We start from the raw sequence: 22,105 nt of genomic DNA, 5'->3' as shown, positions 1-22,105 counted from the left end.
TGTGTGTGTGTGTGTGTGTGTGTGTTCTTACTAATCTCTTTTCACAGAAATATGGTATTCCATGGTATGAACATACAGACATTTAATCAAAAGCATGATGGCATTAAAATAAAATTGTGTTCTTTAAACTTCTACCAGAAAAACTTGAAGTTTTTGGTTTTTAGGGTTTTTTGTTGTTGGTGGTTTTTTCTTTCTTTCCTTCCTTCCTCCCCCCCCCCCCACAAGACAAGGTTTCTCTGTGTAGCCTTGGATCTCCTGGACTCACTTTGTAGACCAGGCTGACCTTGAACTCACAGTGATCCACCTGCCTATGCCTCTCAGAGTGCTGGGATTAAAGGTGTGTACCACTGTACTGAAGTATTTTAATTTTAATTACTAAACATACCATCATTGTCATCAGCTGGGCTTACAGCTCAGTTGGTAGAGTGCTCGCCTAATGTACATGAAGCACTGGGTACAAGCCCCAGCATGGCATAAGCTGGGCTTGACGATACACACCTATAATCTCAGGAGTTCAAATCCATCCTCATCTATACGGTAAATTTGAAGCCAGTCTGTCCTACAGAAGAGCCTGTCTCAAACAAGAAAGGAGCATCATAGTTGACAGCAAAATGTGTGTTACAAGGAAAGGAGTCCCCAAACCTGGCAGCCTTGTTTAACCTATGCTAATTTCCTCAGTAAAACGAGGATAATACTACTTTCCTGATGAGGTTGATATGAGGTTTACATGCCTCAAGACTGGACACACAGGAAGAGAGCTAAATGAATTAACGTTAGCTGTCATCACTGTTATTATCCAAACTCTGCCAAGAGTTCTTGTTTTTGGAGTAAGCTGCCAGGTGGCAGTCTGGTGGGCTCCCAGTGTGGGAAACTCCACACGTATCCAGTCAGGTCCTGTTGAGCTCTTAAGAGTTCTTTCTGAGGCTGTCATGCAGAGCCCCCTTTCTTGAATTATTTCAGGCTGGGGGCCTAGATCTGTTGGTGAAAGGTACTTGGAGTTTTCCATAATACTTCATGAATGAGTCTCCCTGGGCGTGTTTATAATATGAAATTTGGACCCAATCTCATTCAAAATATTGAAAACAGAAAAGTCTAAACAGGTTTCTGGTTATGCTGACTACATTGGAAATTAAGTTCTAGCTCTTCTTACAGACAAAAAATGGGTGTTCTGTGTGTGTGTGTGTGTGTGTGTGTGTGTGTGTGTGTTCCTCTGAACTCTGTTGTTTCCTTCTTGTGCTTTTCTTCACTGGAGCGGGGCTTTAGGGAAATAATAAGGATGAATCTGAGGAAGCAACGTGTTGACTCCTTTATATGGGCCTTCCAGCCATCACGGCACGGCCAGGGATGTGGCTCATTACCCGAGCCAGTCCCAACTTGACCAGCTGTTTTTGGATGTGTCAAGCCCAGATTCCAGCCTCTTTACACAGAAACATGTTCCCTTCCTTGAATCAGTTCCTGTGAGGCTGAAGAAAGTCCCGTGTGGCCCAAGCATGATGTAAGAGGGATATGTGCTTCAGAACTCAAAACACACCCTCCGAGTTCCTGGCATCTTTTTACCATAATAATCACACAACCGCAGCCTTCCTCTGTGACCCTTGACGGCCAGAGCTGCCTCGCCTTGGCTGTGTTTTCTAGCAAGCCCGGACCAGAGGTCCAGTTCTGCCTCCTGTGGGTCTGTGGAGGATCCAGGAGGGCAGACCTGCCTAACTGGGTGTCCGGAGCACTTGTGTGTGCTCGCAACTAACTGGTGCTCTTGTTTTCCCGGTGTCTTGTTTATTTGGTCAGCTTTATCTGCCTGCTGTAAGGGAGAGAATAGAGTGGTCCTTGGCCACTTGAAACTGTCTGCTATAAGAAATATTGCAACAAAGTGCAATCCCCAAATTCAAATGAGGATGCAATAGTTCATACTCACTTGTAAGTTGAAATTGGTTGTGCTTTCAACCTATTTGTGTCTTAGACTCTAAAGTGTGACCCCTGCAGACAGGCACAAATCAGTTGAAAATACAAAGATTAAAAAATATATACTGAGCCAGGTGATAGTGGCTCGTGCCTTAAATCCAGCACTTGGGAGGCAGAAGCAGGTGGATTTCTGAGTTTGAGGCCAGCCTGGTCTACAAGAGTGAGTTCCAGGACAGCCCAGGGCTGCACAGAAAAACCCTGTCTCAAAAAACCTATATACATACATACATACATACATACATACATACATACATACATACATACATTTATATATTATAAATATATAAATTACAAAATTATATATATAATTTTTAAAGAGAGAAAGAAAACCATATGAATATCATAGAAAATCAACTTTAAGACAAAAAAATGCTACTAGAAACAAAAATGGACATGTTATTGTTGTTAATGTTTGAGACAAGGTCTCACTGTACAGTGCAGGCTCACCTGAAATTCATGAACCTTCTGTTTGTTAATGAACCATCACACCTGGTCTAAACGGGAAGGAGACACAGGGTCCCACCCCTAACCAAGAAACTATTTGTAATTGATACCTGGAGGAAAAAGAGAAAATCAGTTTTCCCCAGTGGAGTCTCACTAGATAAGTCAACCAACTCCAGAACAGGCCCCATGTCCAAAAGGTAGTTGGCCAACACAAAACTCCGTGGTTTTGGTTTTGGTTTTGGTTTTGGTTTTGGTTTTGGTTTTGGTTTTGGTTTTGGTTTTGGTTTTGGTTTTTTTTTTAAGAGCAAGAACATAAAGTTGAATGGGTAGGGAGGTGGGGGAGGATCTGGGAGGAAGTGAGGGAGAAGAAAATGTGATGAAAATATTATATAATTTTTTTAATTAAAAAAGTTCCTCCATCAGAAATACTTAACTATTATAAACATATATACATCAAAAAACTGAACCTCAAAATAATAGGTGAAACAAGAACAAATTTGAAGGGAAAAGTCTATAGGTAATTCAACAGTAATATTAGGAGACTTTACATATCCCATTTTCAATTATGGATTGTTCAGTTGAGCAGAGTTTCAGCAAAGAAACAGAAGACTTGAAGAATGCTGTGAACTTAGCAAAATACTCAACAGTCGCCCATAGATTAATTCTTTCTGCGACAGCAGCAGGTGCGCTTCCTATGAGCGGAGCGTCCTCAGGCATGAGCTGTAGATGGGGATAGAAAAGGGACCTTTAAAAGAGCTGAGAGCTTACGAATGTCTTCAGGTACAGTGGAATGAAATTAGTAACCTATAGCAGGTAGAAATTTAGAAAGTTCTGAAGTGGCACATGCTTCAAAATCAACAACAAACCAAAGGATCAATCGCAGCAGAAATTAGAAGACGGAGAAAATAGAAGCAGAATATATAATGTATCAAATCTTACATGATAGAGTTGATATGCTACTCAAAGGGAAATCTATAGCTATATGGAGTATGCATAGGTCAACAGTGACTATTGCGTGTCAAGTATATCTAAATAAGGCATGTTAATATTGCAGGATTAATGATCCAAGCTTTACTGATTAAGTTTATATAATACCACATTTATGTAGTCATCACATTCCCTCTGATTAATCACTAATATTTTCAAGTCACATGTAATGTACACTTAAAAAAACCAACGTGGTTGAGAAGATGCATGAACCAATCTTTTTAAAATTTTTAAAAATTATTTTATGTGTATTGGTGTTCTGCCTCCATGTATGTTTTGTGAGGGTGTCAGATCCCCTGGAACTGGAATTACAGACAGTTGTGAAGTGCCATATGGGTGCTGGGAACTGAACCAGGGTCCTTTGCAAGAACAGCCAGTGCTCTTAACCACTGAGCCATCTCTCTGGTCCCATATGAACAAATCTTAATCTTATAGTTATATGCATGTAAAAGAATTTAGGCAAAAATGAGTTAAGGTTTGCAGTTTACTTTGAAATGTAATGTCGAGTTGATAGGTGACTAGGATGTGACCAAAATAATGGTAACAAAGGTTACTTGTAAAGCAAGATGATTGGTTTATAGGTATTCATTATAAAAGTTCTCAAGTTTGCTGTGTACTTGAAATTTTAATAATGAAATATTGAGGGAAAAGCAGTGAGTTAAAAATCTCACTCTGACCCTATACTATAATTTACTAAATGAGCATTCCACTGACTGAAGAGCACTCTCCCTTAAGGAACACATTCTCTTTTAGATAATACCCTCAGACTGTAGCATGTGGCACTGCTGAAAGCTTCTGTGTTCCATGGAGACTGACTTTCCTAGTGATGAAGCAGATTCTAATCAGGGTAAGATCCAGATATAAACAGCAGCTGCCCCCGCCGCCTTTCCTGTAGGTCCTTCAACACAATGGCAGGGAATTCCTATGAGGATCTCTAGGTACGCTTCAAACCCCCCCTCATCTTACAGCCTTCTTTCAGTCAGAGACCTTCCTGTCTGAAGCATTTCCGGCCCTGTGTCCCTTAGCTTGGAGGACTCAGCTCAGCCCGGGGAAGGGACTAGACTTGATGTCATTAAAACCCTCTTGGCTTACTTGATGCAAGGCTAAGCACCTCTCTTCCTGGGCTTCCAAATGTTTGAGGAAACCTTTTTCTAGGTATTCAACAAGGAGGAAAAACCCTGGCATGCAGGATTATTGTCACAGTCACTTGGCAGAGGTAGAGGAAAGATTTGTTTAATTTAGCAATGGGTTTTATTAGCCCAGACTCCAGATGAAATGAGATAATAGGGTCCACGTTGAAAGATATTTCAGAGTCCAGGGGTTCTCCTGAGCTCCTTAGTGGAACCATGCATACCAATGAAAGGATCAGACTAGTCCAACCAGCACATCACAGCTGCAGTCATCAACACCCACATAATCTTGCTGATCAACGGAAAGACCGAGAGAGAATTAAAAAGCTAGCAGGACAGGAAAACGTGGGTGGGTACAAGGTGTTACTTCTAAGCTGGCTCTCAGCTGCTTCTTGCCACTGTTTCCTCAGCTGAACACGGTACATTGTCATCATACAGCAGGGGGTGGAAAGCCAGCCTAACCAACCACCTGCCCCTGCTGGAAGAAAATGCTTTGTGTACGCTTTAACTCTGCCAAGGCCTTCACCCTTGACCATTGTGAGCTCTAGGGTGTGAGCAGGAAAAGGAAGAAGAGAAAAGAGGAAGTGCTCATCACCAGGCTTAAAAGAAGGCTTCCTGGCGTGGGAGTTGGGGAAGAGAAAGTGGAAGAACTAGCGCCAGCCTGCTTCCATGCATGGCTGCCTGTTCAGACTTGCTTTCCCGAGGCACAAAGACAAAACTCACTGTTTCCTGACACTGGGCTATAGTGCAGGAACTGAGGGAGGCTGCCAGGATCAAATCTCTCCAGAATAGCTTATACCCAACACTCCAAAATCCTTCTCCCCACTGTCTACCCTGGCCAACCATGGAGGAGGGCCAGGCTAGGCCTCTTCAAATGATGGCACCCCTGCATCACAACAGAAGGGCACAGGCACTATTCCTGGAAGGTGTCTTCATCCTGTAGAAGGCCTCCTGTGCCCAGCACTTTCCGTTCTATGGCTCCTTTTCCACTTTTAAGCCTCGTAGCAGTAGGATCATGCCAGGAAAAACACATGATGCTATAGCAAGCTGGAACCAATGGCTTGACTTTGGGTCCTGCCCAAGCTGAGTCTCTTGGCAGAGACTGGTGTGGTAGCCTGCTCTTTTCTATGGCCTTTTTCTATGGCATTTCCTAACTAGGGGAGAAACTACAGATAAGTTTTTACAACAGATACAAGTCAATGGAGCTCTGGTAGGTCACCACTTTATACACTTATTCATTCCATCTTTTGCTCCAGAGAGGAAATTATTTTATATCTAGGTCACTCTAGAAGATGTGGGAGCCAAGAGCAGCTGATTGTGGTGGTGGCTGCCACCAAATACTTTACATTTCTTGTCTGTAATGACGCTATAGAACAGCAATGAGGTCTGGAGAGATAGTTCAGCAGTTAAGAGCACTAGCTGTTCTTCCAGAAGAACTAAGTTTAGTTCCCATTAGCCACATGGACGCTTACAACTCCAGTTCCAGGGAATCTAACACCCTCTTCTGTGCTCTGTGGGCATGAAGCACATCACAGTACACAGACATACATGTAGGCAAAACACCTATACACATGAAATAAAATAACATTTTACTTGTAAAATTTACTTGTTTAAGAGCAGAGATGAAAGCGATTTCATTCTGGGTTAGAGAGAAATGACCCTAGGCTGGGAAGATGAATACTAGTTTTGGGAAGAGGCAGCATTTACACCAAGGATGAAAGGTGTGGGCATTCAAAGATGAAAGGCAAAAAGAAGACTGCCAGCATGGAAGCCATGAACAAACGAGGCCGCCGCACAGATGCCCTGTCAAGCCCCCCCCCCCCCCCAATTTTTTTTCTGTCTTCAATCATGCGATAACCTTACTATAGTGAAGAAATGCCCTTATTTGCTATTATATATTTTGCCTTGGTTGGTATTTCACCCCCAGAGGAGTGGATTGATCTGCATGTGCCAAACCGGAGGTTGGTGTTGCAAATATAGATTTTGGAACCCTCAGAGGCAGAGCCCACTTCACAGGCAGCATGCAGGATTGCACGTGATCACATTTTTTCCACAGAGGATTCAGGGTTTTATTAGTCCTCCTTGAGGGCATACGTGTTGGGGACAATAGAACAACACTTGATGACAGCCCACTTGGACACACTAGAACACTCCAAGCATGCTAGAGCACTGAACAACTGAAATAGAAAAGACGACGTTACCAGCAGTAAAGCCGGTTTGCTTCAGAGGAGAGTTTACACTGAGGAGATAGTTCAGTGGCTAAAGAACTTGCTGTGGAAATATGACTGCCTGAGTTCATGGCCCTTGAATCCATGGAGAAAGCTGGGCATGGCAGTGTGTGCCTGGTACCCCAGTTCTCAGAGGCAGAGTGCAGAGACAGGAGGATCCTGGGGGCCTGATGACCAGCCAGTTGAGCCAAAATGGTGAGCCCCAGGATTAATTAGAGACCCTGTCTCAAAAAAATATGGTTGAGAGCAATACTGGAATTCAAAGTCTATCTCTGGCCTTCACACTCCCCACATACACCACACACACACACACACACACACACACACACACACACACACACACAGGAATTAGCTTACAGTTTGGCAAAAAGGAACAAGGGTATGAGATAGGGGGTCATGTGTCAAGAGAGAGGAATCTTTGTGTATTTACAAAGACACAGCATGCAGCATTATCTTCATTGACATGCATGGGCTAAAGAGTAATTTTATACTTCCCCTCAGTAGTCTGTGTGTAACATACATATGAAAAGTCAGAAGCTTTGTGAGCCTTCGAGACTGCATCCAAGTGTCTGTGATCATGAGTTGCCCTGGGCTTTTAACCACCTTTGTTTGTTTTCCTTTAGGTGTCCTCCCATTTGTCAGTTTGCCTTTTGGATTTTGGCCCCTATCCAACCACACTGCATTCATTAAGCGGGCTTTGCTGACATGCCCGCCCCCTTTACAGATGCTGAGCTTATATCCTGAGACCACACCAGGTTTTGTGTCACGTTCCTAGCCCATTTTCTGAAGGCCAGCTCTGGTCTCTTGTATTCCGTAACCAGTAACGATACTCTGTTCCCAAAGAGAAGGCCGTACATTTATTTCAGTGAAATTGCATCCTGCAAGACACACAGGATCTTCTGGTAACCTCTTAATATATACAATCTTTGACTTTTACTAGAATATACGTAGGATTTGTCTCAACATATTAGCCAAATAGAGATTCATTTGATTATCACAGTTGTTTGGTCTACTGTAAAACTCCTCTCTACAGCTGCCAACCGCTTCCCTAATCAGAGTTCATGCCCTATGCTCTTCCCTGCTTTCCCCTTCATATGTACATAAACTCATACTGTACCACAGCTACTCGTTTTATCACCTTTTGCCTCCCTTAGGTGTGTTAAGGTTTTTTTTTGGGGGGGGGGATGATGGGGTTATTTTCTTCCCTATTGGGCTCCATGTTTGTTATAGCTGAATACAGCACGTCCTCACTTACCTCTGTAAAAATGTTGACCATCATATGGGCAAGGCCAGATTCAGTGGGACCTGCTAGAGGTCGCTGGCCCTCACAGATTGCTAAGGATCATTTGATGACTTACAAACCCACTTGACGCTATCAACACCCAGCCTTAGTCCTCCTCACTTTATACACAGGGTATCAAGAGAGCTGATCACACTTTTTGCCACAATTAGATATCTCATCATAGAGATGGGCCTCTCATCTATCAGTCTGGAACTTCTCCTCCCTCTCCCCCAAAGGAAACGGGCTCCATCTGATCTGTGTTATCTCTCTGCCTCTTGCTAACTGCATACAGATTATCCTTGTGATGTCTCATCTGAAATTCTGCTCCAAGACAGCATTTTAATCAGTGGCCTTTCCAAACCCTGTGACTACCTGCCAGGAAGTCCTTCCAGATACAGTGTCCCTTGGCCCAGGCTCAGGACCTTGTTCCTGAGGCGACAGGCACATGGCACCAGGAGTCAGACAGCTTAGGTTCAAAGACACTGCTTCATCAAGTATTAGAATATTGTGGGTTTGTTGTGGGTTTTTTTGTTTTTGTTTTTGTTTTTCTAGTTCTCAACATCTATAGTCTATAAAGATGATAACATAACATTCAAAATATGATACTTTATATATTCCTATTTGATCACATCCTTTTGGCTCTGTATCTTGTTGCTATATACATAGACAAAAAAAGATCCTAGATTTGCCAGACAGGGTGACACAAGCCTTTAATCATCCCAACACTTGGGAGGCAGAGGCAGGCAGATCTCTAAGTTCGAGGCCAGCTTGATCTACAGAACAAGTTCCAGGACAGCCAGGGCTTTACTGAGGAACCCTGTCTTGAAAATCCAAACCAAACAAACAAATAAAAAAAAAAATCCTAGATTTGGAGTTTTATTTATTTTCTTTAATTTTAGTATAGGTCCGTTTCATTTTCATCCCAGATTTACCCCAGTAGCCTCCTAACTGGCTCCAGGCCTCTCATCTCATGTTTTTCTACTTTAGGACTTTTCAGAATCCGGCCTCTCAGGCATGATTAATGGGAGCCTGTGAGAGGCACATCTACACTTCTCGGGCCCCTTTCAAAACCTACCAAATCAGAATCCACACGTCCACGGGGCCTGCACGTGACTACATTCAAGCCTGAAACACAGTCTCCTCTCTTATTCCATACCACTCCCCACTGAAGGAGCATCCTTAATATTCACGTGAACTGTCCCCCAAACTATCCCCGCCAGGAATGAACCACCTCAACTTTCAGATGAGATGCTTTTGACATTGTTGGCTGAGAGGCAACGTGTCAAGTTACTTTAGAGCAGCTATAAAAATAATCAAGATTCAATTAGAGACTCCCTTCTAGCAGCAGCAAAATGTACTGTTTCTCAGTGGTAAGAGGGCATTTGGGAAGCATGCGTGATGGGCTGAGTCCCTCTTCCTTATTTTGTACTTATTATGCCTTAGACACCATGACAAGCATTTTTCTTCTTAATTTAATTCTTACCATAATCTATTTAGACAGATATTTTTGTCTTTATTTAACATATGAAAAAAAAAATCCAAAACAAAACTGATGGTTTTGACTATAGCATTTGTAATACAGACTCTGAGACAGGTAGTTCAATCCTAAGAAGCCAGGGAACCTGGGGTTGGGGGGAGGCACTGATACTCTCTCAGATGACATCTAGTTTTCTTCTCACACATGGCCTCATCATCACCGGTGTCCATGTGTTTGGCACATGTCCCCGCCCTTGGGAAGGAGGAAAGGAAAGGGGAAGGGCGTTCAGTTTCTTATGGAAACATAATCCGAAGTTCTACCTGTCATTTCCGCTTACACTCTGTTAATCAAAGCCTGCACACCTGGCCACATACAGTTGCAAAAAGGCAAAGAAATGTAGGAACTTGGAAGTTATTTACTAGAAAGAAAAAGGGGAATAACTAACAAGAGAAATTAGTAGTTCTGGCCCAACGCCTAACTCAAGGATGAGGTTCAAAACCTGCCACCAAAATTTGCAGTCTTTTTATATAATAGACTGTCAATAGACGTTGAACTGAGATCTACTAAGATATATGTGTAAGCTTTTTTTATGGCTTGGAGTCATTTATTCCTTTTTCTTCGCTTCCTTGACTACCAAAGTGATCCTGTGACAACTTATTTTATCAAAGATACTTTTACTTATGAAACAGGACACATATCATATCAGTTGAGCAGAAACATTATAATAAAACAATCCACCAATTGTTCTCTAGGCTTTATAATGAAACTTCATTTTTTTACATTTTGACAGGTGGTGTGTGTTTGTTTGTGTGTGTGTCCATGTGCAGGAATGTGTTGTGCATGTACTTGCTAGCACATACATGTGGAGGTCAGAGAACATCTTATAAGAGTTGGTTCTACCCTTTCCTTTCACCATCTGGGTCTTGAGAATCAAACTCAGGCAATCACAGTCTGAATTTTTTATTTTATTCCAAATAAATACCTGCTGATTTATTTTGTGTTCCAGATAACCAATTCACATATTCATTGATAAGCACTTGATATATATATATATATATATATATATATATTTCCAAATAATATACACATATATGTATATATGCATGCATACATATTCTACAAAATGATTCTACACAAATCATTTTTATCAAACAATCACGGTCTTTACAAGAGACATTTGTCTTAGGAGAATGTCATTGTTCTAAACACTTCAAACATTTAATTTTTTCTGGAGTGTGGTCACCTTGTGTGCGATAATTCTTCATGACGGCGCCACCAAACATCCAGAGACACAGCAATTTTTATCTCTCCTGCATGTGGGCCTGGGTGGCTAGCTCTTGTCCAGGCACTCTTTGACTCTCCTGATGTAGCTGACTAGTTTGAACCTGTTTTCCTCTGGCTATGGCAGAAGTGTAAGATGGAAATACTTGAGGCCTAGGCTGGGAACTGGCATAAGCCAAAACAAACCATGTAGCCAAACCCATCGTCAAAAGCCAGCAAAAACGCACCATGCCTTCAGCTAAAGAAAATACAGTCACATGATAAAGGGCAGAAGAACACTCAATAAGGAGTTGGGACCGTAAAACAGCTCTCCATTGCTTGCCCCAGAAATTTGTTTTGAATATTTGTCATAATAGTAACTATTTTAAGGGTAGGTTTGATTTTTTAACAGCTAAGTTATGTATAAAATGAGAGAGTTAGGGTAGGTTAATCATTGAGCAGAGAGCTAACTATTTAACCATGTCATATAAAATAATCTTATTTCCGGAAGAATTTGTTTAAGAATATAGTATTTAGTGGCATAGTATTTGAGATAATTGTCTTTCTTAGATAATTGTCTTTCACTTTGGGATGATTAAGACTCATTCAAACATGTGGCTCCAAAAAATGTTTTTTGTTGCTTTTTTGAGGCAGAATCTCTGTATGTAACCCTGGCTGTCCCAGAACTCACTATGTAGACCAGGCTGGCCCCAAACTCATAGATATCTGCTTGTCTCTGCCTCCCAGGAGCTGGGACTAAAAAGACATGTGCCACCATGCCCAGATTTTTAAAAATATTTTTAATAATAAATTTGATGAATTGTTAAGTCAGCTGTCAAGGTAGAGAGGGAACCAGAGGAGGCCCGTGTTAAACTTTTGTCTAACTCTAGAAAATATGCTCTCTGTACAGGTTCTCATTGCCAAGTCCCCTCTGGCGCCCTTCACCTCCTTTGTCTACACCATCAAGGGAGAAGGCCTGGTTCTTCAAGGTAAGAGCCTTCAGTTAAACCATTTCTGGAAGCACGTTCTTCTCAGTGCTTCCCAGAGCCCCTGGCAGGTACTGCTTGGGTCTTCTCAGATGCTAGCTCTGGACAACCCAAAGGCCAACGCTGTTTAGCCAATGACAGTTATTTGACTCTGATAAGATCAAGAGATTTGACCTTCGGAACAAGAATTTGACCAACAAAGGAAGGAGGAAGAACTTCAGGACTTAATAACAGAATGGACAGGCTGGGCTGTCCTCAGTGGTAGAGCACTCATATACATTTTTGCATTATAGCAAACAAAACGAAAAGAAAAACAAACAGAAACCTTCCAAGTGGGACAGCACTAACAACCCCCCCCCCCAAAAAAAATGAGTGCTCAATTTATTAAGTGATTCTGTAGAACAATTTGAAGTATGACCATAGAGTCCTGATAATAATCTTTTTTGCTTGTGTGTGTGTGTGTGTGTGTGTGTGTGTGTGTGTGTGTGTTTTCATGTGTGCCTGTGTGTATTGAAACCTGAGGTTGACAGGTGCCTTCCTTCCTTACTGTCTGCCTTATGTTTGAGGCTGGATCTCTTGCCAAATTCGGACTTCTCCCTTTTGGCTAGTATGGCTAGCCAACTTGCCTCAGGGGATCTTCTGACTACCTCAGCTGTCATCACCACCTTTCCACATGGGGTCTGGGGTTCTGAACTCTAGTCATCATACTTTCCCTCCTGAGTAGGCTCCCCAGCCCCATCAATGGGGTTTTTAATTATCTAAGTTTGGTTTTAAATACTTGAAATAGTCTCCTTTAAAGCAGGTGTTTGTTCTCAGGAGAATGTCTGGAACACTTCTGATGGTTTGTGAGAACTTGCCCCTACCATCTCCTTTCTGGATGCTATGGTGTGAACTGTGCAAAGTTGTCCATGCCAGCATGACAAAGATCTCCCTCTGAGCCCACTACCTGCAGAGCTGTGGGGGTGGGGGGCTCCTGAACCTCCACTTCCCTGTGCTGAAGTCTCAGAGACACTTCTAGCTTATGATTTGTGATATCATGGTCCTGGGACTTGAAAGGAGTCAGGTTCTTATTCAAAGCAGAACTCCACTGGGCCACAACCTGAAACTCACTGATTAGTGGTGGTTCAACCCCAGATGCTTGGTACCCTGGTTAGAAGAGGCTCTTGATGTTCGCAGGTCTTTCTGGAGAGTAGTTAATATGCAAAGGGAAATTCAAGACTTAGACGCCTCTGTCTCTCCAGATCAGTGTCTGAAACTGCTCTATGGAGTCAGTAGTGTTCAGAATTCACGCCTGTTCCCCACTGTCAGGCCAGAGACCCCGCCCACAGGAATTCATAGGTGAACATCTGCCCTGAACCGTAAAGAGCCTCCTGCCACTGCTTTGCAAGGGAGGAATGTCTGCCCTGCAGGGTTTTATGAACTCAGGTTTTACCCCAGGTTTGTAAAACAGGCCAGTTTCTCCAATGTCCCCAAGGAGGTCCTGCACTGCAGAGACCCAGCATGGGCGGGATGGAGAGTTCATGCTTCTGGATGACAGCTAGGCTGTAGCCCTCCCTTTCCTTCCCCCTCTAAACCGTCTGCTTCTTAATGGACTCTCAAGCAGTGTATTTGTTTGGTGCAGCTGAGCTCCACAGCGGGAGGCTCTCAGGTCCACAGAAATTTGGGGTAAGAACCGCTGACCTTTGGCTCTTAGCCTTTGGCTTCTGCTATCCGAGTTCCTTGGTAAATATTTTTTTTTTTTTTAACAATTGCAAATACTGTTTTCTGACAAAGAAGCAGAGATTTTAAGACCAGATTAAGCAAAGCAAACAGCAGGCCCCTTTGTTACATACTCTCTAAGGGTGTATAACTAATAAGTAGTCAGAAAGCTGGGTTTATATTTACCCAGCGCACAGTGCGGGTGTTGAGAGCCTCATTTTTAGAGGCTGTCTTAAAAGATTAGTAGCCTAGTGAGTAGAAAATGTAGATGAAGATTTCAGAAAGCCTATGGAAGATGGCAAGCTAAATTCAAGGAGAAAAGAATCTCTTCTGCAGATAGCTTGTCCTGAAAGCCTCGCTGTGAAGCCCCCTAAGCATGTCTATAGTGGGTTACATCGCGGTGTTCACAAGGGCCAGATTCATTCCTAAGGTCATGATCCAGATGAGGAGAGGGAATTCAGAGAAGAGTAGAAGCTGAGTGGAGGGCAAAACCCAACAGTAAGGGTCTCACGAGCCCAAGGAACTGAGTGAATTTAAGTCCCAGAACCTACATTAGAGAGAGGGGAAAAAAAAGCCAAACAAACAAACAAACAAACAAACAAACAAAAAAATGGATGTCATGGTGCATACCTGTAATCACAGCAATCCTACGAAGAGATGAGAGGCAAAGGCAAGAGAGTCACCCCGAAGTTGGGCTAGCCTGGAGTATATAAGCAATTATACCAAGTGAGACACTGGTGTAGAGAGGCTAAAAAAAGGCTTTGGTGGTTAGAAGTGACCTCTACTTTTGCAGAGGACCCAGGTGTGATTCCCAGCGTCCACTGCAGCTCACACCCATCTGTAACTCCAGTCCCAGGGGATCCAGTGCCTCTTGTGGCCTCTTTGGCTGCAAGGCACATATGTGTTGCACATACATATATGCAGGCAAACCACTCTCACACATAAAATAGAATCTAAAAAGAAAAAAATAAGCCAAGGTGGAAGAAGAGAACAAGTCTTAAAAATTGTCCTCTGACTTCCACGTCCATGCTATGTCATACGTGTGCATGGTTGTATAGATGCACATAATAACAATAATAATCTAGCAAATAATAACTACAGAGGAAGCTAGAAACCAGCAAAGAAAGCATGTTACTGAAAAGGATGGACCTGAATCAATATATCCAAGAAAGAAAAAAAAAATGCAAGAAAATGTTATAATGCAAAGTCCCCAACCAATAAAAACATGCTCAAAAGAGGGGCTCCAAACCTTTCTCTCATTTCTGCTCCCCAAGAAGCACTTTCCTCTCCGAGGGAACCCTGCTTCCCCTTTCAACAATGCCTCTGAACACAACCTCACATGCCCTGACATCTTGCCATGTGCTTCCAAGTCTTCTGAGGAGTGAGAGAGACAGGAGCTGTGCTCCCCAGAAAAATCAAGCCTCTTTTATTGAAGCAAACGCTTGGTTTTCAGTTCCAGTTCTGCTGTGACGTTGAGAAAAGTCTCTCTTGGCCCCTAGCTTCAAGAACCATACAGTAACCTGCTAGCAGGCTCTAATGAAACTGATAGCTCATAACCAAGCATAACCTGAGTTTCTACCTCAGGAAGAAAGGGAGGTGGAGAGAGAAGAGCAGAAGGGGAATAGGAAAATATCAGGTTACGTTGCATGCATTGGATCTTTTCATGTGATATTTAGCCCTTATGTGTGCATATATGAACCTGGCGAGTTTATGGATCTACATCACAGGGACCTGTGGCTTGGACTGCAATAAGCAGCCTGAGCAATCTCTAAAGGCCTCCAGACTTCTGCTTTTCCGCTTCTCCTGGGAGGCCACGTACTTCTCCTCTTTCTCAGTACAGTTATTCCCTTGAGATGACCACTGGCTGAAACACACAAGCTTACTTTCAGCCCCTGAAGGGGTGCCCAGCATGCTGAAAGACCTCAGGTTTAAAGCAGAGAATCCTTGCTCTCTGAGTAATAAACCTAGAGACCAGCAGTTAAGGTTTCTTGGCGGGAGGGGCTGCTCTGGCTAGACAGCCAGACTAGGACCGGCAGGCAGTTCATGCCTGCGGGACACAGAGAAGGGTGGTGGGAAGGTTATCTAGGAGGCTGAGGCAGGTCCTGGGCTGCCACTGAGAAAAGCAGGTGCTATTGTGGAGTCGTGTCAGTCTCTGGGAGGGAGTCAGGCTGGAGTGGTGGGGAAGCGCTGTTACCCCCTGCACGCTGCTCTGGGGGTGGAGCTGTTAGTGACCGTGGGAATGGTCCCTTGGTGCCTTTTATCCCTCTGCAAACCCCAAGATTCCTAATACCTGAAGCTTTCTGAGTGCACAGCCGAGGGAGGGAATGAAAGGTGAGGGCAAGATGTGATTTACCAAGCTCCACAGGCCATTCCCCTCACTGGTTCTCAAGGATTAGGATGCTGAGAGCAACTGGGGGCGCTGACACCAGTCCCTCCCCTTTGTTCACTGGGATGGGAGGGACAATGAAAGGGCAGGCTGGAAAGACCAAGGGGCTGGCTAGAGATTTCTCAAGCTGCTTTTTGAAACACTTGAAGGAGCCAGTCCGTGCTATTGTTGTCGCAAAATAAAAAGCGGAACTATTCTCCTTTGGCAAAAAAGAAAAAAAAAAAAAAAGAAAGAAAGAAAAAGTAAAAGAAAGAAAACCACCCTCCCAGGCATCTTCAGGAGGCTACTGGACTGAAGCTATTAACATGGTAATACCATCCTGTTTGCATCTTCTTTGTCTGCCCAGCATTTGTCTGGGATTCTGCCTCCTCATGCCTAGGCCCTAGAGCCTGGAAATACTTAGGCCCCAAAGGAGAGGAATCCAAGTCCACAGTGGCCACCAGCTTCCACAAGCCCTGTTCTCTATCAGGGGCCAGGTGGACTTAGAGGGAGAGTTCAGGCCTTTGTTCAACGGGAGTGAGGATGTTGGGAATAGAAAGGAACCATGAATCTCATTTTCCTTTAACCCTCCATGGAAGCTTCAGTACCTACCAAGCGGAAAAGCTTGCCGAGGGCTGAGTGAGGCAGAGAGGTGTCAGAACTGATGGCTAGGAAAAAACAGTTGATTTGAGGGATGGATAGAGCACCGGCTACAAAGGGGAAGGGAGAATTTTCAGGGAACTCCAACTTGACCCATGTTCTCTGCTCATGCCTATTGTCTTAGTGAGCTCCAAATGTGTCACCAAGAATGGAGCTCAAACTCGGAGATGGGAAGTGGCCAGGTGTGTTGCTGATGCTGGGGGTAGAAGGGGCCGGCCGTGAGGGTGGGAGAAGCCAGCTGGCCCTCCAAGAGCCAGCCCTGTTTTCTTGGGGCCTGGATGAAGGAAGGAGCTGGCCCAGAGACAGGAGAGGACAGAATAGGCCTGCTGTTTACTGCTTTGCCTTGCATTCTCCTTTCCTCAGGAATTCAGGGAGTGGTTGGAAAAGCAGAAAGCCAAATTGTTTTAAGAAGACAGCTTCATTGCCTAGTGAGACAGAATTATGCATGTCTGCCATTGTTCTTACACCGCCAGGCTCTAGCGTGACATGTTAGCTTTGGGCCCTGTGCTGTCTTGTACTAGTTTAGGTTTGAAGGAGCTGAGGTGGGGTGGGGCCCATGAGAGGAGACAGAACCATCCCAACACGGATCCTGAGAAGGAGCTAGACATAAGCTCCAGCCATTTACCAGACTCAGGTGGAACTAGAAAATAAAGAAGCTATTTCTTTTGAGATCTGGACAGCTGTGTCTCTGCTTTCTTGATCAGCTTTTACCATCAAAGATGCCTTGTTTGCGTACCTTTGGAAGCTTATGGGGAAAGACATTAATCTGCTCTGCATGTTTGTCACAAACTTGGGTTAAACTCTCCAACCCCATTTTTCTTAGTACTAAGCCACCTGGGAAACAATATCCAAGAGTTCTTCCCCTCAGATCCTGCCATATGGGGTTTATTAGCCTTCATTTAGAATCAGTATTTCATCTAAATGTTTCTTTCTTTCTTTCTTTCTTCCTTCCTTCCTTCCTTCCTTCCTTCCTTCCTTCCTTCCTTCCTTCCTTCCTTTCTTTCTTTCTTTCTTTCTTTCTTTCTTTCTTTCTTTCTTTCTTTCTTTCTTCTCCTGGACATAAAGTGACCCAGAAAATTCTCAATCTTTTTTTTTTATCCAGGTACAGAAGTGTCTGCATGGTAAATACATCCCACATACCTGGCACAGCCCAGCGTTCATGTGGAAGACTGGGCCAAGAGCCCTGGGGTTCTGTGGAGCAGGCAGCATTAATTCTCCTTCCAGAGGTCATTGGGAGGAAGGCACAGCTGGTTTGTTACTGTGTCCCTGACCCAGCAGGTCCTGGTGCAGCCTCAAGAGGCTTCCCCTCCTCCCAGGGTTTGGTGGCACAGCCCCACCTACCCAGTGCTCTTCTCTTTTGACATTTATTTCACATTCCCTTCCCCATATTGCCCTTCAACACTCACCGTCAGCTTGTTCCTTATTTCCTTCTGACCATGAGCTTCAAGGCTCAAGCCTGTAAAACCAGCCCTGAAGCCAGCCCCCCCACACCTAAGGGTTCACATGCAAAGCTCTCCAGGGTCATACCTCTTTCCCTGCCATTCCTGAACGCTTTTCTGTCTAGGTGTGGATCCGCATGGAATAACTTCTTCTGGGATGCAGTCTAGAAATTGCATAAATGGTTAACATACACATTTCCCAACTTTTCTTTTGTCATTTAACATGTTTCTGTGATATATCTACGTTGACATATATAACTCATGTTCTTTTACTTCAGGTATACCATATCCACTGCATGCAATCCCACTCCCCTTTTTTATGGTCATTTTTATAAAGTTATATTATTTTCATTTTATGGGCATGTGTGTCTGTCTACTACATGTGTGCCTGACGCCCAAGTTCAACTTCCTCCCTGAAGACGGTCCCGCTTTCCACTCCCTCTGAAAGTAGTAAACCAATTTCTACACAGTTGCGTATTATCGTGAGGGTTTTTCGGATTTTCCTAGACTCTTTGTGCCTCTGTCAATTCTGCCTTGGGAATGCAAGCTTTCCTGTCCTCTGCTGAGACCTACACTGCACGTATGTGCTTCTGGCATCTACTTAGGTGCTTAATGATGAGAATAACTTCCCTGCATAAAGTTAGCTGTACACGCATTTCCTACAAAACACTTGAGGTCTCATTCACCACTTTTTCCTTCGGGTAAGGAAACAAGAGTTCCAACAGGTGAAGTGTGTCCACTGCCTCCAGGGTGGGTTTGGAACCCTTTCCAAGCATTCGGCCTGACATTTAAGACACTCATGCCTCTGGGCCCTCCCCTGTCATGGCAAGCCGTGTAGCCATTTACCTGGGCCTCTGTCGACATACTGCAGGCCGGTCCCAATTCTTAAATCTTGATACCCTAAGCTAAAAGATGCATCAGTTGTACTGATACAGGATCTCTTGGGAAATTCCAGAGGGTAGTTGGGTTGTAGCCTTGCTGGGCTTAACCCCGGGGTTAAAGAGTGCCGCACAGCGCCAAAAACTTGTGCTTTCTCACACACCGTTGTGGAGGGATGCAGCTCAGAGCCCGGCATGTTTGCTCAGGGATCTAGTCTATCAGCTTGGCGCTCCTTCACACCTCAGATATCTCGTTGTCATCTGAGCCCGTGATGGCTCAGCATCATGTCCTCCTTCCATCCAGGCAGCAGGATCTGCGTTTGATAGGGAATAATGGCCACAGGGAAGGCATCCCTCTTCCTTTAAGGACAGTTACCCCGAAGCTACACCTGAAGTTTCTTGTATGGTGTGGGCCAAGCTTTAGATGAAATTCTCCACAAGAGAATTTGAAAACGTTATTAAAATGAGTGGTCAGATAACCAAGTAATCCAGGGGGCGCTGCTACCATTTCTGGAAGGAATTTCAATGATGCATCCCCTTCAGAGGCCAGTCACAGAGACTGCAGGTACATTAGTACAGATCCTAGGGCTGTTACAGCCTTGGGATGCAACGTAAATACTGAATGTATTTAAAAACAACAACAACTCTGCCTCCTCTTTGGTTTCAGAGACTGTAGCAGAAGAATAAGATACAGCAGTCAGTTACTCTGCCAAAAAATCCTGTCTCAACACCCCCTCTCCCCATCTTTTAAGCAGGATCTTCAGTATGTGATTTACTAGAATGGAAGAACTTAAACTTGGGTCCAAAGTCACAGACTAAACACATTCTTTTCCCAAACGGTTTTTCTTTTTTTCTGCCTACACTTTTTTTTTTCTTTAAACATTGAACAAGACGTCAGTTGAAATAAGGCTAGAGAAGGAAAGCCTTTATTCTAAGACCTGGAATACACTTAGGCTGGCTGTGTGCACCTCCTCTAGAATCTGGAAGTCATTCGCAGAGTTAATAATTTGCATTTGTTAAGATGCCCAGGTAATAATACCAAAAGATGTTAAATCAATTCGGGTTGTTGATTTTCTTTGTAAATCACTTCCAAAAGGACTTGGCGTTCCTTCTAGAATATGATTCAAGCTCCGTGACGGTTAGTTCAGTTCGGAGCATACTAGTTGGACACCTATTGTTTACAAAGCTAGGTGCTCCAGATGCAGAGGACATAAGAAGGTAAGGGTAAAGTCTTTTTTTTTTTTTTTTTTTTTTAAGATAAATTTAATCAAAAACAAACTGGCACCTGTTACAGAGGTTTGAACAATGGGGCTTGAAAGGGATAAAGAGACAGATTCTTCCCAGCTTGGGATGACTAGGCAAGGCGCCTGAGAGCACTCGGGGCTTGAACTGGATTCTGCTGGTGAATACAGGCAAAACCCACATCCCATTGTCTCTTGTCAGGGGCCAATTTCTTTTGCTGTTTGAGGATAGATTTGGAGACACTGGGGAATGCTGATTAGTTCTATCACTAACGCTGATTAGTGGCAAATGTTGAATCATGCTGACTAATGTGTTCTAAATGGATTGACTCAACAATAAAGGGAACACTGAGAGTCAAGAGTTCAGGTCCTGAATCTCACCCATGTGATGAAATGCAAATCACATCACCCCTTCCTCCTTTTTTCTTCCTTTCTTTCTTCTTTCTTTCTCTCTCTCTTTCTCTCTTTCTGTCTGTCTTACTTTATTTTATTAGTCAATTAAAATATGTTCATCCTGAGAACCCAGTAAGTTACCTTGATTAGTAAGTGCTTTACAAACCTCAGGGGTGACGGAAATGCAGAGGAGCTACCAGGCCAGGCTTCTGCAACCCTTGTTTATTTCATAGTCCATGCCGAATCAGGCCGTCCTCCACATGCTGCTCAGTAGCCATGCGAAACTTCCATTTCCTCACATGTGCCACGAGAACCAACAAAGAGCAAGCCGCGCTTTCAAGGCTGACAGATAGAGGAGCTTTTGAGAAATCTTCTGTCTACCTACTGGGGAGGCTGTGCCTCTGGACAACAAATGTCATCACAAAACTAAGCGCTTGCACTGCGCACATAGCTCTTTCTCTCTTTTGACATCTCCCCAGCTAGACTGCTTGAGAACCTGGCCTTCTACGTCCAGATGTTTACTGAATTCTGAAGCCCCCCCCCCCGCCCCCAAAGAGCCCAAATTCTTTTGTTACTCTTCAAATCATTTCCCACAGAGACTGACCAATGTCCTGAAGGAGCCCTTCAATGGGGAGGATAAATGAAGGCAGATGAAGACATGACCCCCTGAGGCTTGCTCGCAACCGCTCCAACAAAGGGCCAGAGGCACAACCTTGTAAAGAGTGTTTTGGTCAGCAGTGTCCCTATGAGAGGCCAAGTCTCCCCTACAGGGCTGCTTTCAATGGCTATCACCATAGTGGAAGTAGTAGGCATTTGTTAAGGGCTGTGGTGTGCTAGGTGTAGCATAACACATCTAAATCATGGCTCCCAGCCTTTGTGAGGGTTTTTCTGAGGCCACAGATGGCAGCTGGCTTTCTCAGGGGAAACTTGGGGGTAACAGAAAAGCCAAAGAGGGGCTCCTGTGTCTTTGGATGATCCTTTCCTACCTCGTATAGACAGACTTCCCCTTTTGTATGTGGCTCTTGGCAGTCAAGCCAGAGTTGCTGGACCTTAACCCTGAGTGGGCCATTTCTGAGTGTCTCTGGGGCATGCAATGGTTGGGCTCTGGGAGGGGACTACCGCCACAGGAAAAGCTGTGTTTAGGTTACTGTGGGAATGCTACATTTCATGACATTTTCTTTTTAACTTTCCCCTTTCTTTCTCTCTCTCTCTCTGTTTCTCTCTTTTTAGGCCAAGAAAGGCCATAGAGATACTGTGACCTTTGTCCAGAGCTGATGGGGGTGTGATTTGTGAAATGAAACAGGATGGTGCTGCTTGGAAAAAGGAAAACGGAAGCCGACATAATGAGGATTAATTGGTTGATTGCTGTTGAGATGGTAACAGTGATTTCAGACCCAGAAGGGAAGGTGAAGATGAAGAAGCCTTTGTCCTGATTCTAGATGCAGAGTCTGGCGAGGGGCTCCACCGCCCTGGGATGTCAGCAGCCATAAGAATAATTTGCACTTACATAGCACCTTTCAACCATGTACCTCAAAGCGGTTTAGCCACATTAATTAATTAAAGCCCACAATCCCCCTGGGGAGAGGAGGAGGAGGGCTAACAAGATTTGTAATTACAGAAGGGAACATTTCCGAATAAAGTATTGTCCGGAGAATAAAAAGAAAAGGTGTACAAAGAA

General features: G+C 43.9%; 1 protein-coding gene across 1 annotated transcript in view; it reads left to right on the top strand.

Annotated features, from left to right (window-relative positions):
• Positions 1–22,105, top strand: part of Rad51b (RAD51 paralog B) — a 397,421-nt gene extending 375,316 nt beyond the window's left edge. Inside the window, exons 14-15 of the mRNA XM_055595504.1 lie at positions 11,678–11,756; positions 21,658–22,105. Coding sequence (XP_055451479.1) covers positions 11,678–11,756; positions 21,658–21,674 — 96 coding nt within the window. The 3' untranslated portion in view covers positions 21,675–22,105. The remainder of the gene's footprint in view (positions 1–11,677; positions 11,757–21,657) is intronic.

The sequence above is a fragment of the Psammomys obesus genome, unplaced genomic scaffold (assembly GCF_907164565.1).
Source record: "Psammomys obesus unplaced genomic scaffold, mPsaObe1.curated_primary_1811, whole genome shotgun sequence".
In the NCBI taxonomy this organism is placed as follows: domain Eukaryota; kingdom Metazoa; phylum Chordata; class Mammalia; order Rodentia; family Muridae; genus Psammomys; species Psammomys obesus.
Note: the sequence above shows the minus strand (reverse complement) of the source record. Positions and strands in the feature narration are given on the sequence as shown.